This window comes from Pomacea canaliculata, linkage group LG5 (assembly GCF_003073045.1).
Source record: "Pomacea canaliculata isolate SZHN2017 linkage group LG5, ASM307304v1, whole genome shotgun sequence".
Taxonomy (NCBI): Eukaryota; Metazoa; Mollusca; class Gastropoda; order Architaenioglossa; family Ampullariidae; genus Pomacea; species Pomacea canaliculata.
Genome location: NC_037594.1, coordinates 22,549,319 through 22,564,575, shown reverse-complemented (window position 1 = coordinate 22,564,575; position 15,257 = coordinate 22,549,319). Strand labels below are relative to the sequence as shown.

At 35.6% G+C, this 15,257-nt stretch overlaps 1 protein-coding gene across 2 annotated transcripts; it reads left to right on the top strand.

Moving 5' to 3' along the window:
* Positions 1 to 1,154: 1,154 nt before the first annotated feature.
* On the top strand, positions 1,155 to 14,809 carry LOC112563768 (ceramide kinase-like). Of its 2 annotated transcripts, XM_025238079.1 has the most exons (14): positions 1,155 to 1,696; positions 2,438 to 2,728; positions 3,292 to 3,423; positions 3,764 to 3,827; positions 4,615 to 4,757; positions 5,213 to 5,287; positions 5,564 to 5,744; positions 6,126 to 6,203; positions 6,638 to 6,750; positions 7,430 to 7,641; positions 8,016 to 8,378; positions 8,669 to 8,692; positions 9,407 to 9,593; positions 9,992 to 14,809. In XM_025238079.1, exons 1-13 carry the CDS (start codon positions 1,420 to 1,422, stop codon positions 9,488 to 9,490), a joined length of 2,037 nt encoding a protein of 678 aa, XP_025093864.1. In that variant the 5' UTR covers positions 1,155 to 1,419; the 3' UTR covers positions 9,491 to 9,593; positions 9,992 to 14,809. The 2 variants fall into 2 exon arrangements, with proteins under 2 accessions (XP_025093864.1, XP_025093865.1); XM_025238080.1 differs by lacking the exon at positions 8,669 to 8,692 and having other exon boundaries at positions 1,157 to 1,696.
* The last annotated feature ends 448 nt before the right edge of the window (positions 14,810 to 15,257 follow it).

Sequence of the window (15,257 nt, the reverse complement as noted above, 5' to 3'; positions counted from 1 at the left end):
ATCTTCTATAGTTTCCTGCGTAGTTTGCAGTTTAGCTCACTTTGTCGAGTTAGGACTCTCAACTCCAAGCACGTACAGTGCAGATCACCTAGAGTCTTAGAACTATAACAGCCAGGGAGCTAGACGACCACCCTGGGACCCTTTGCATTAAATTACAATTTAAAATACGCACTAAGATTTGCTGCTGTCGGTTTTAAGGTGAACTTCAGCAGATTTAATGGTAGTTTTATCACATTGCTGGCTACTATATATATAATTTATAGTTTTTGGCATGTCATTTAACCCCCATTTCTCTAAGTATTAAATGCGTACACCCTGCTGAAGTATTTTAAATCTGACTACTGTTCTTTTTTTTCCAGTGCCGTCGTTTCCTTTGTTGTTTTGCACATTTTCTTAAGGTGCACATGAATCATCAGCTGTCAGGTAGGACAAACAGCAATTAACAGTCTACAGGATCGATCCCCTTCAATATTAAACTATGCACGAAAGATCGATCGAGCTAGATCAATATGTTTTTAACCCGGCCTGACGTGACATTGGTAGATATAAAAGGCTACATCCAAAGAGATGGTTAAAAGCCTTTTAGTTGTGTTTCTTTACATTTGCGACATCTGCAATATGTATTGCTTCTGTGTATGTTGGGGCGGCTCGTTGGCGCAGTGGTATATTTTATAGCTTCTGTCACCAAATACACATCTCGTGAGGGTTGACCGTCCTGGGTTCAGCATTCGTCTTGAGCACGCTGTTCTTTTTCTGCGTGTGGCATCTGTTTACAGGGCTGGCTATACCTTGCCGTGATTTAGCCTTTATAGTTGCTGGCTGTGTATGTACAAATCAGTTGAGATTAAAATATGATTTCTGTAGCATAAACCTGGTGGTCTGACCACCCTCTATATAAATCAATTAATGTAGACCTCTACAAAGAATGAAAATTTAAAGTGTGACTGTGCAATGCACCAATGTGAGCCCTGAATACAGTATGACTGTGCCTTATCGTGACTCTTCAAAGACTTTTATTTGGAATGAGATGGGGATCGTAACGTGGCGCCATATGGACATGCTCGATTTTTAAGTTTAGAAAGTTATGACACAAAAATGAACAGTTTTATGAACTCTTTATATCGAACAATAGCTAGGTAAATCACAATACAGGTCACAATTCGGTCTGTGCGTGGAGATCCCGACAGAATGCAGTATACGCGCCTAACGCTCGCCTTAATGTTTACACGTTGCTAAGCAACTGACGCCATCCTGTGGTCAGAAGCAGATTTTTTTTATCCTATGAAATTCGAACAGTTCGACGGTTCCAGGACGGTGAAACGGAAGTAGTTTCTGATCTACTCTGGTGCTGCTTTCTTGTAAACAATTTGAATCCTCAACTAAAACGCAGAAGCAGTGGGCAGTGTGCGGTGAAGCACTATGGATGACAGCTTACACACCTTTGACGAAAATGGCATTCCATTACCCAAAGATAAGCCGCCGTCTGCACGTTCAGCGGAGCGCAGGAAAAAGTCTGATGGGCGGACGTCTTCTAGACCGAAAAGCACTCCAGCAGCAAGTCTTTTAAACGATTCTGTCGAAATAACAAGCCAGAATGGGGAGCTGTCCGATATGTTCCATATGAATGGACATGGGCTTGATGTAACAGCCTCATTCGTTGTCGGGGAAGTCCGATGGGACTACATGAACAAAGACAGTAAGCTTATTTATTCTGTGTATGTGTCTGAGCGTGTGTCTCTACTGATGTAGACTATTCAGTCAAAGATGGATTTAGAAAATGAAAGATGATGAAATACACAAAACTATACAATATATAAACTTATATAAAAGTTATCAATGTTGGAAAATCTCTATTTCCACCGCGAAGCAGGGACTGAGGGACATTGTACAGACTGAAATTTAAGGTACTGTCCTGGCAGTATGTCTCTTTTTTGATTGATTCTTTTTGAGGATCTGCACACTTTCGTTCTACCTATAAGGAATAAAAATCATTCTTTCATATTGAACTTCTCAATACTCTAATAGTGTCATTTCTAGTACTGAATCTAGTTATGCTTTTCTCACAAAATAATTTAGACACACGTTTTGGAACAAGTTAATGGCATCACATTTTATTTTTTCATCTGAACATGCATTAACAACTTTGTATTACTCCTGAAGTCTTTTCAACACTCTTGTTCCTTGTAACAACCAATAATAATAGTTTAGTTAGTTTAGTTTATTCCTTGTTATTTCTAGAGGAGCATAGGACTACAACAACAACAACAACAACAACAACAACAACAACAACAACAACAACAACAACAACAACATATTTTATTATCTTAGTGTATATGTTGGTTTATTTTTAAAATGCTGTGAGCTATTATAGGGGATGGCACTCTTCGTTATCATATAATGCATTTTATCATGTAAAGAATGATTACTTTCTTCTTAGGAATGCGCAAAAGATCTGGGAACTTGACATCATTTTTTAGAAGGCGTCGGTCTTCATCTTCCACCAGAGAATTACAAAATCATGTCAAACTGTCAAAAGTATTTGGTGCTTGCATAAAACGTCGCCAAAAAGCAGGACAGAAGGAGAATGAAGGATATGTGTTAGGAATTGGCCTTTTCACATTTGAACATAAAGACCCTAATGTTATGCAAGTGAAAGAAGTTTACTTTGAACACCCAAGTGTAGAGATATGTACAAAATGGACACAACAATTAGGAGATTATATATATTGTAAGTATATCTCATCAGTAGCAAGAGATTTTTAGACTTGTTTCTCTAAGAAAAAGATTGTTTTGAGCAATTTTTTCAAAACTTAAAATGTGAATATTGAACTTCATTAACGGGTTTATGGGAAATCTATAACAAAATTGCAACAACATTAACAAATATTTAACCAAAAGCTGTCATTACAATGGCATATACTGACTAATTACTGTCATTACAATAGCAAATAATATGCAGAAGCTATGAAATTTCAAACTTTAATACTCCTGAAATCAAACTTTTAATTTGATTTATTGCTCTTGAACAGAAAGAAATCATGTAACAGAGATTAGGAATACTTAATATAACTTTTAACATAAAAATACTTAATATAATATATTTTTTATTTTTTATCATTGATTTTTTAATACATGTACACTTTATTGTACATAACTTTCCATTTATAATAATTTTCAGAAATGTCAGTGGTTACATAATTTATATTGATCTCAAAATTTTGATTCATAACAAGTGATATTCAAATCAGCTATATATCTCATGCTCACATATAATCTTAACTATTTCCTCAGCAATTCCAAATCGACCAAAGAATGTAAAACTATTTCTCCAAAGACATGCTGGCGACAACCATGGAAAGAGCATATACAAGAGTAAAATTCTTCCTATCTTCAAAACAGCTTGCATAGCTGTGGACCTTAGCGGTAAGTAGCATAAAAGGCAACTTATATTCTCTGTGCTTGGATATAATGTCCTCCATTTTTATAAATTTAATCAATAAATTTTTACAATTCTCTCTGTGAAAAACCATTGGAGGAATGAGTGTATCGATAAATTTAAAGCACAATGTGTATGAGTGTTTGGGTGTGCACATACATGTGTATGAGTGTGTGTGTGTGTGTGCACATGTTTGCTTGCATATGTCCATATATGTGTGGTGAATGATAGGTAGAAAAATGAAGACTATGTGGATTGTGCAGGGGGACATGCATATCTGCTTTTGAGAGAATATAGATTTTTCTGCCTTTAACCTATTGTTTACAGAGATTGTGAGCAGTGAGCAGGTGATGCAGGACATGATGCATATTAACTTGGATGATTTTGACTGGTAAGTTATTCCCAGGTAGATAAGAAGCATAATTTAGAGGAAAATATCTATTCCAGCAAAATGAGAAGAAAGGTTTCTTGTATATGAGGTCTGTCTGAAAAGCAACAGGACTGGTGTCACAAACAATTTATTTCAATTTCAAACAGCACACTATATGGTTTCCCTTTTAAAGCTATTCCCCTCAAATTTAATGCACTTGTCCATCCTTGTGCATCGCATCTGCCATGCTTGTGTGTACTACTGGAAGGATTCTTATGGAATGACCCTCAGCTCCGCTGTTATGGGCCTCTGGATGGACTCCACGTATTCAGATGGTTCCCCTTGATGATCCCCTTGAGGAAAAGTAAAAAGTCACATGGAGCAAGATCAGGTGAAAAGGGAAGTTTTTCACTAATGCAGTGTTCTTCTTGGCCAGGAACTGCTGGATGCTCAGGGCACTGGGAGCAGGTGCATTATTGTGATGAAGCAAACACAATTTGTCTTGCCACAGCTCTCATCTCTTCTTGTACACTGAGCCAAGCAAATGCCACAGAATCTCTTTGTAGACAAGCTGATTGACCATGATATGTTAGATGATAACACAGTCCACTTAGTCCTCTTTCATCCAGAGCTCACATCACACCCAGTCTTGTTACTTTTCAGTCAGACCTTGTATCTATACATAACAAGCCAAGCACCAAGGCAAGGGGACAGAAACCCTTTTGCATGTTGAAAACTCATGTCCCTATAACAAAAATTGTGAGTGAAGTTAGATGAATGGGTTAAAGTTTGCATTTTTATATTACAGCATAATTGCAATGGGAGGAGATGGCACAGTGAATGCTGTAATGAATGCTCTTTTGAACAAATCACAGAAGGAAGCTGATGTGGAAATGAAACATGGGTTCATGCCTGTAAAGGCACTTAAACCACTTGGCATCATTCCAGTAGGTAAGAGTATAGACAACAACAAAAAAAAAAACCGCATAAATAATTCTACTTTTAAAAAAAAAAGATCTCATAATATTTTGTAAAGAGAGTCAAATGAAAATTTCCTGATAGAGTTCACAAAACCAGTTTTATTTCTATAGGATATCGATTTCATGTTTCTGAGGTATGTACTTTTTGTTTCTTATGACAGAAATTCTGCATATCCCTTGTTTTCCATTTTTCACTTTTGATTAGATTGATTAGTCTTTTTTATAACATGAGAATGTGTAAACCATGCTACAAACTGCTTTGGAAATGATGTACACATGATTGCTCTCTAATCCTGCTCTCCCTCTCTCTCTTTCTCGCTGGTTTTGCTTCACAGCCACAAACTTGTAAGTGTTATTGTTGACAACAGTTTGTCATGGTCCCATGATACTGATGGACTTTATCTTTGTTGTGGATTTTTGTTTTAGGCAAAACTAATCACATTGCACACTCAGTCATGGGCACTGCAGATCCAGCTACTGCAGCACTGCATATAGTATTTGGTAAGAAAGGTGTGCATATGTGTGCGCATACGCATATATATATGGGTGTGTTCATGTGTGAGTGCATATGTGAGTGGATATGCATGCATATGTGCTTTTGTTAAGACTTCCTTCGTATGGTACTTGTCACCTATGCTGCCAGATGTATGCAAAAATGTACACCATCAAACTTTCATATGATTGGGTCATAAAAAAGCATGATATAGCAGCATCAGTACCATCATCACATGGTAATTAAAGATTGCCATTAAATACATCTGTGTGTGTATTTTAAAGGACACTGGACTCCTGTTGATGTGTGCTCCATCTACACACCCGAAATATTTACTCAGTGGGCTTTCAACTGTCAATATGGGTTTGCTGGAAATGTCCTGAAATTCATGACACGCTACAGTGCACTTGGTTCAAGAAAGATCGAGGCTGCATTTCTAAAAGCACTGACATCTTCAAAGCTGAGGCAAGTAGAATCTGATATAAAGTATGACTGCATTATTCTATATTCAGCTCTATTTTGTCATATTTTCTGGTTTGGTCCATGTCTGTTCAGGCATACATTGTGTAAAGGTTTTTGATGGGTTTTTGAAGCTGAAATTTACAGGTTAGGTTTATATCACCTATATCTACTGATATCTATGAAAAAAACGCTAACCATTCAGGTTGGTCTTTAAAGCTGGCTCCTAGATTGTAAAAATCATAAAGTAATGAGAATTCATGAAGAAGTAGAAAAGACCCATCAAACAGAAATGTTGTATTTTTTAAACTCTTTGTGAATGATTTCATTCATTTGTTCACAAAGTATTCTTAGAATAAATAATATCTAAGAATAAATTTGTTTCAGGTCATATGACTGCGAAATTGAATACATCCCCTCACCCAATGTCACAAGTCAAAATATGTCTCAGGTTTGTAGAACAGGGTAAGTTTTAATGAAAGAGCATGAATACAGTATGTACCCAAGTCAGCGGTGGAATGGGTGAGGTGAAAGAGATTTGAAACAATAAAATTGTTTTAATCAGTGATCTTGTTTTGCTTTATGCGCTTTCATGTTGAAGTCTTACTTAGCATTTCATGCTATTGCTTATGTCTCAAAATAATTTTGCTATAAACGGATTAAACAAATATTCTACATCATATATATAAACATGCTCAATCACACACCTCCATGCCAACACACTTCTGCGTGTACTCATGGGTACACACACATATATACACACAAAGCATCCATGCACATAAATTATACATGTGCCTATGCAAGAATATTTCTGTAAGCATGCATTTATATGTAGAGAAATTCCTATCCCAGAAGATGATGAAGATCTAGTGACAGTGCATGGTTAACCTTCTTTCTAGGTGTCAGTTGTGCAGTGGTATTAAACAGGAGCGGGAATCTTCCAGTCCTGTCAAAGATGTAGTGCAGGAGCTACATCTTGATGACTCCACATCCAGCATAGGATCTGTGATTGGTGAGCTATTTCATCTGCACAGTTCCTGTTAGCTGTTTTCTTTTCAATGCTGATTCCAGACTGACATGTATGAGAGATTAGGTATTTGTTTTTAGTGCACAGCTAATGGGATTGTCTCAGTTACAGCATGGATACATGAATGTTTGCATGCTTAAAGGTCCAGTGGGATACACATTTTTCTCCTAATGATTGAGTAAAGGTCAGTGTATAACTATTTCCATAAATCTGGGTGAATGCCCCCTTTCTGTTCCTCAAATACACACCTACAAACATCACGATGCACCAAGGAAGAGGTGAACAATTCGGAAGATAAGAATGTACATGGTTAAGTTTTCATCGTGAAAGCCACAGCCAGTGAGAGAGCTGGAACCATATGAGAATGTTTTTTCACAAGTATTGCATCAGCATTTTGACTTCTTTCTTTGTATAATGATGTTTGCTGGCCTGAGAACAGAAGAATTAATATTTACCCAGATCTTTGGAAAATTGTAACTGAGCTTTATTTAAGCACTAGGAAAACATTGACCCATGACTAGACCCTTTAAAAAAATTTTAAAAAGTGTATTCCTTATGTAAGCTCCAAGAAAAATAAGGCACACAAGTAAACCCCACTAATTTGCTAATAAATGAACCAGCATATAACTACAAAGTATATGCACAATCATACCTGCATTTGCAGAACTTAGTCAAGAGAGTCCGTGGAGTACAGTCAAAGGCAGCTTCATGAATGTGTGTATATTTTCCTTACCTGGGAACTGTGACATTGCACCACAAGGTCTTAGTAAGTTTACTCATCTGTCTGATGGCAACATTGACTTAGTTCTCGTAAAGAAGTGTGATCGCAAGGACTTCATCCGATTTCTTAGGAGGCATGGAAACTCAAAAAATCAGGTTGGTAAAGAAGTAAAAAAGAAAAAATATTTGAATTGTTTGCAGTCTTGGTCTTTTACACTGTACACAATTTTTGTCTTTCATTTTGAATAGATATATAGGTTTGAACACTGAGAAGGCGCCAGAAAGTATCCTCTTCTTTACTAGCAAGGAACTTGGGTTGTCTATATGTTCTGCATGTGCATGTTCACATTATATTGTGTTTTAAAAAAAAATGCATGTGAGTCATATTTAATGAATCGATGCACCTTACTTCACATCAGACTTTGTAATGGAAGAGTGGCTTATTTAGAAAGCCTTTTTTCTAAAGAAACTAGTCTATGCAGACTTTGGGACTTAACTTGCGCCTGTCATTTTAGTTTTACTGTTGACAGTTTGACCTCCCTTTCATCCAAGTCATCCGTTGTAAGGAGGTCCGCTTCCGACCTCGGATACCCTCCAGTTGGAACTACAATGACCACAGCTTCTCCGAAATTCAGTACCAGATGTCTCAGGCAGAGAAACTGAAAAAGGGATTTAGGTCTGTAGAAGTCATCAATGATCTGGATAGTAACATGTCAAGCCCTGAGCGACAGATGACTACTAAAACCATAAGTGTGCAGGCTTTGGACGTTAGTGATGATGATGACGACAATGATGATGATGCTGATGACATAATGGAGCTTGGATCAAGGTATGCATCTGGCCAAAGAGATGGCAATGAGACAGAAAACTCCATTCCTGCTGCTCGAGAAGGGGTAAGGTGATATAGAAATGAATGGCACCATCGTGCATAAAAATGACTTCAGTGCATGTGTACCAAATGGGTCATCTGTAGATGTTATAATACCGAGCATTAAAGTAGCCATGAAATGAAGATAATGGCATTCATGCTAAAATACAATACCTACACTCTTGCATGTACTGTAGATTGCTGTTTGATGTCAACATATACACAGCATGAACTGTTTGATACACAGGAGCGTAAACAGCAAATTTTATAAATCCTTTTCACACATTTTATTTCTTGATACTTGCTTTATTCCAGAAGTGCAGTGAGATTTATGAGAAGGTATGGAATTCTATGAAAGAAACTAAAAGTTGATAAATAGTTTTGGAGAAGTTCATTAAAAACTCTTGCCAGTTGCTTCTTTGTTTACACATAAACACATTTGACGGCCATTCACAAAAGTATATCCCATAAACTCTGTATGACCTTCCCTTTCCCTGTTTATAGTCCTCAATTACAGCATGCTGCATGTGATTCTGCAATGGCATTCTTATTCATTCTTGTTTCCCTGTAATCTTTTAGGAAAATTCACAGTCCATCATTTTCATTTCATTACTAATTTTTGTTATAAAGTTCATGAGAAATGATGTGCTGAAATTCATCTGAGTTTACACCAGTTAGTATACACAGAACTCCAGAAGATTGAGGCTACTAATAAGAAGACATGTGTCCATAAAAGATTATTTTTTTGTGCTTTAATTTGTGCTAATAATTCTGTCAGAGATGTTTCACATTTGATGCTACACGCTGTGATTTATTGTTTCTCTTCTGTTGTGGGGGAAAAAGTGCCATGCAGTAGTGCTTTAGTTCCTGGAAAATCTACAAATTCAGAAAAAAGTGGCATGGTTAGGAAATGAATTGCTGAAAGTAATGTGTTGCTCTCGAATGTAACCACTTACAATAACAAAAAAAGCCCCAAACTGGCATGCCTGAAAAACAAATACAAAAACAAAAATTTCTGCCCTATGTTTCATGCACTTGTACTAACTTTTGTAGGATGAGCCTTCTAAATTCCAGTATGTGGGAACTCAGTATCGGCAAACATTTGCGGAGGCAGAGATAAAAGAAGACAGAAGATAGCAAGAAAGAAGGAGGAAAAAATGAAAGCCAGAGAAGAAATGAAGTCTAGATCTGTCTGGACCATTGATAATGAAATCTGTAAGGATTTAGAAATGGATTTCAAGTGAGTGGACTTAAGTTAATGTCTTAGACACAGCATGAATCATGCTTCTGTTATAATTTCATCATAAAACATGATTATAAATTCTTTACTGAACCTATAATCAATCATCTGTAGCAGCAAAAATGTTCGATAAGTTATCAAGAATGAATGAAAAATAGTACTGAAACAAGAAATTCCTCATCTTTGCTACAAGTCCAATAGAATATACCTGGTAGTGAAATCACTTCTTTGCAAATGACTTAACTGTGCTATTGTCTCTGCACAAAACAGGTTTACTGCTAGAACTAGCTGATGAAAAGAATCTAATAATAGATTTAAAGATTTAGTTTAAAAAATGTAATATTTGCTAAATTTTATACTTAATAATTTTCTGCACAAATGTTTCTTTGGATGTGCAGGGTCCATAAAGGATTACTCATGGTGTCTGGACAAGGTGTATCTCCACACACTGAGTTTACAGATGTTAGGTTTGGATGTTTATCAGCTTAACCACACTGAAGACTTAACAAACTTATGGTTGTTTTTTTTTATAGTACATGGGAAAACATTAATTTATTGCCAAAACACATTCTCATAAAGTGCAGCCCCTCTCTGCTCTCATCAGTACAGCTGCAATTTGTGTTCTGTCACCTAAAACTTGATCATTTGTTGGTAACAAATTTACCTAATCAAACCAAATGTGTTCAGCAGTGCTCTGTGGGGCTTTTTAAATTTAGTAGCTAAAGGTAAAAACTGCACAATGGTCTGGGTTCATATTCATGGACAATGGCAATTATTTAATCCATTGGTAAAATTGCATTAATATGGATAAGAAACCAGCTGGTTAAGTTACCTGACTGGAAAACTAACTCCTGACTCATAAGGCACTGAAAAATGAAGTTACCTAAGCAACAGGCACAGCAGCAACTGAAAAATTGTGCCACTGCATGTGTTTTTGAGTCAGAAGCAGAAAATCTACAACTAAAATGAGAAACAAAACAAAAAAATGTCAATAAAAGTACAGAATTCTGACGATTTTCCACAAGCAAGGAATACAAGGATAAAAATATACATTTTATTTTCATTATGGAAAACATGATTGCTGGAGAAAACCGAAGGGCAGCATTGAAATGGTATTTATCAAACAGTTATGTGCCATATTATGTCCACTTTGTTAGGCATAGAAAAATACATTGTTGGCTTCTGTTGAACTATAATGCATTCACAATCTTTGTTATGTTTACCCAAGGTGGGAGAAGGTTATCAGAAGTTATTATATATCCAATAAAATACCAGCTTGTAAAATGATTTGGCTAGACCTAGCTCAAGTTCATGAATGCTGGGTTTTAGTTAATCAATCCACTCAGATCGGGTAGGGTAACAGACTAGAAAATGTACTTTATGAATATAAGCCTTTGCTGATATTTGAAAACCAGACCTGTTATTGAGTACATCCTTGCCACCAGCAAAACTTTATATAAGGGCTGTGGGGCTTGTCTTGGTAAAAGTAATCAGTCATCATCTACTTTTGACATGCACTAACGGCGCATTGGAGAGACTAAGGAGGGAAACAAAACAGCATTTCTGGTTGCGTTGTGTATTTGTATGCAGATGAATTTCAGTTCATGCGCATGTATATGACTACAGACATCTTTGCTGAATAAAATACAAAAATAACAAATTACATAAGGATCAATGTTAAAAACTGCTAATTTTTTTTTCATTTTCATTATTATTAAATGCTTGTCATCTTGTAAAAGATTAGATGCTTATTGCATACATTTACCAATATATACTTAGCCTATTTATATACTATTAATGTTCATCAATGACACAATGATTTAACATTTTAACAGTTCTATGCATACCTGAAAAAAATTGAGTGTACATCAGGGGTGGGAAACCTCCAACGTCCAGTCCACAAAATCATGTAGGAGCTTTTTTTTATAGCAACACAAATTTATATTAAGCGAAATAAAATAATGTAAATTTTGAGGGACAAACCAGGAACATTCATTATAAGATAAACAGAACACATGCAAGTTCATGGTGGGACACACATGCTTCTCATCAGCCCATTCGCCCCTGTGTTGCAGAGACTAAGACAGCAGGTGGGCTGGGAGTGTACATGTTGTAAAAGTGGTAGCATGCTGTGGCTAAACTACAGCTTTAGCAAATATAGTAGGTTAATTATTGATAATTTTGTATGGTCCACAAATGGTACTATAAATATCCAAACAGCGCTTGACAGAAAATGTTCCCCAGCCCTGTTGTACACTGTCAGAGATACACATAACTGAAATCTTTTGCAACTCATTGTTTCAATCACAACACATAATTATTACCTTTATTTAACAAATTTGGGCTGAATGCACTTGTTAAATATTCATCATTTCACGTTTGTGTGGATATTGAGATCCTTCACAAAAATTGGGGTGTTTAAATCATACATCGGTTTGAATATCTTACATCCTAGTCACTGAAAGGCGACTTTTCCTCTAGCATAGCAAACTATACTAAGTCCATAGATTTTAAGAAACCCACCATTTTGCTTGAATAGTTTACAAATGCAAAGATGCACACTTTTAAATACTTCTTTTCAGGAGGTGATTATTGTGATAATTTTTTGTTTTTCATGATCTGTAATTGAGGTATTCCTGATTTTTCTTTGAAATCAAAAACATATGTGTGTGTATAAGAGAGAACAAATGTTTACCTGAACCTTTTACAAGATTCAACCACAAACAGCACGAAGCCTTTCTTTCCTGCGCGTCATTAGGTTTATTATATACAGACAGCTATAAGGGCATAATGTTGTATGACAGCTGTCTAATTTTGTCACAGTGAATTCAAGCAATAAGACACAAATAAGTGTTAAAATGTGTTATCTATATATTGCCACCTTGAAAGAAGCATGAAATGCAAAATACTGTTGAAAACAAGTTCATCTTGAGAACAAAGACATGTTGCTTAAGCATTAATGTAAACTGCTGATACTGTGCTCATGTGAATTTGTAAAATTTGCATACTGCTGTAAATATCACCTGATTTTTTAACATAGATTTTGTAGATCTTAAGTTAAAAGATCTTTAATTACTATATTACTTAAATCTTTTAAAATCTTTGTTATTACATATTGGACTGGGGTTTCAAAAAACTAGTTACCCATTCTGTTCTTTGACGCCACATCCTCAATAGAAGAAAACAAAGGCTAACAAAACTGGAAAGATGTTTTTTGTTTTTCATACAGGCAGCCATGAACTTTAAAATATTCAAACATCAATGGCACATATACAAATCCACACATTTTACATGCACTACAATATGAAAATAGAGATTGAAACAAAAATTTATGAAAATCATTAAACGATCCTGACCCGCAATTGAAAAAAAGGTCTTCCGACGCAAGTGGCACGAATAGACATTAACATCTAAGTCAACATCACATTTTAGGTGATGTTTTGTCAAGAGCATTGACAGTTTCTGACTAAAGATATCAAGTTCTTACATTACAACTTTTCTCTTCTTTTGGTTACATATTACACAAGCAATACATTTATTTGAAGCAGTTTATTTAAACTGTTTTAAATCTATGATTATTTTACTGGTGCTAAGACAAGCAAATATTAGAATACTTTAATGTAAAATATTCTTCAGCATCATTGCATATCTTGTCATGAAATGGACAATAGAAAGAAGTTTGAAATGCTTGTTTTCCTTTAAAATATCTTGCTGCTTGTTTAACGAAGCTTTCAGAACTAGTCATTAAAAAATACAAACTGGCATACTTTTATTGTCTTATAGGGTGTCCTTTTAAAACGTTGTAGATCAACAATATAGAAACTTACATTACTTGTTACATAGCAATTAAAAATCATGTGCATTACCTATTATTTAAGAGCTTTTTCCTAAAACCATTTCTAATTGAAATTTTAGGCATTAGCAGCAACAAGAGGCTTTAGATCAAATTCTAAACACATTAATTTTATTTTGTATTTTATATAGGTAATAAAAAATACTAAACCTTAATATTATGTTAAACTGAAGCTAACATATTTCCAGCTTTGTATCCTAGAGTACAGATCAGCAAAGTTAATTTTTTCCATTCACTGCTGTGCATTCTTTGATCTTGAATTTTGAGCATTTGTGACTAAGTACACCCCATTATTGAGCTTTTATATCTTACGATCCTTTTCAGAATGTATATTTCTGCAATGCTACTTTTTTTGGGGGGAGGTAATGTTTCAGATCGTAAAGCTGTTGCATGAAAACATGGATAATAGTGTTACTAATGCAAACAGCAAGATTGCCAGAAGCAAAATGTAGGCAAGTTCTGTGGGGAAGTGAAGGTACAGGGAAAGGAAGATCATTTAAGTACTAGGCATTTTGGGGCTGATGAATCTCACCATGTTATAGTACTCATTTAAAAACTTTTTAACCACTATTATTCTTAATATTTCTATTGTTTTTCAAGGCCTTGGTAAGCCATGAATACAGAGTCTGCGAATAAAGGGGCATGACTAATTAAGTGTGTAATCTGTATTCTCTAATCCTCACATTTTATAAGCTGTGATCCAAGTGCATATTGTGTTCTGAGACCCATCATCATAAAATATCTAATAATTATTGTGGTTTCTATGCAAAAAAGATGGCAACATTTTCTTTTTAAGTTCTATACTCTTTTCTTTACGTCTTGTTAACATTTATTTCTGAAAATATTTTGTACTTCTGCTTTGAAATATTACGTAATAAATCAGAGATGAAAAAGAGCTGAAAGCTAATTCTGAAGTCTGGCTGTTTTCTACAGCATTTAAATATTTAATTTCCATTAATTTTAAGAAACAAAAATAATAATCAAAGTAACAGCACTTCTCTACTGGCAGCAAGCTCAATGTGCTTTGATATAAGCAATCAGGTCAGCAATATCCATGTAGATTACCAGACTCCACAGCACAATCTCACCATAGGAAAACTCAATATGTTGTGCCAAAAACTAAATATGGCCAGATGGCACAGACGTTACAGTTGAATAAAAAAAAAATGCACTAGAAAATTGAGACGAGTTGCAAAGACACAGAAACTAATCCAGAAACATGCGTAAAGATGTCACAGATTTATGGATCACTGGTACACACAAAACCTGATGAAGATAAACGGGCAAAGACAAAATGCGATGATCTGTCACCCTCCAGCCAGTTGGGCAAAGGGACATTATTTCTTTGCTTTAATATCTTTTTTTTAAATATTTAAAAGAGAACAGTCTGAATTCACAACTGTTTTTTGTATACCAAGACCTCTTGGGGTACTTATTTTGTCATGGGCCTGAACCCTCTTAGCTCTGCATAAAAGTATAAGTGTTACAAAGACCAGCTAAGTAAAGATTACAATGGTTAATATTATTGGTGCTCTTAGGTAAATATTAGACCAAGAAACCTTTACATTTTTGGAAAGGAGAAAGCTTGAACTTTGTAATAGAAGTAATGAAAATTGCTTTCCCCGGCAAGGGGGGGGGGGGGAAATTGGTGTTTTACGCCGTGTCAGCAGCTAAGGCTATATTACGGCAAGCAGCCAGCCCTGTAAACAGATGCCACGTGCAGAGAAAGAACAGCATGCCCAAGACGCTTTTCCTGCAAAGCCACGATCATGGCTCATCATGCTATAAGGGTTACAGCAGCCAGATTCTTG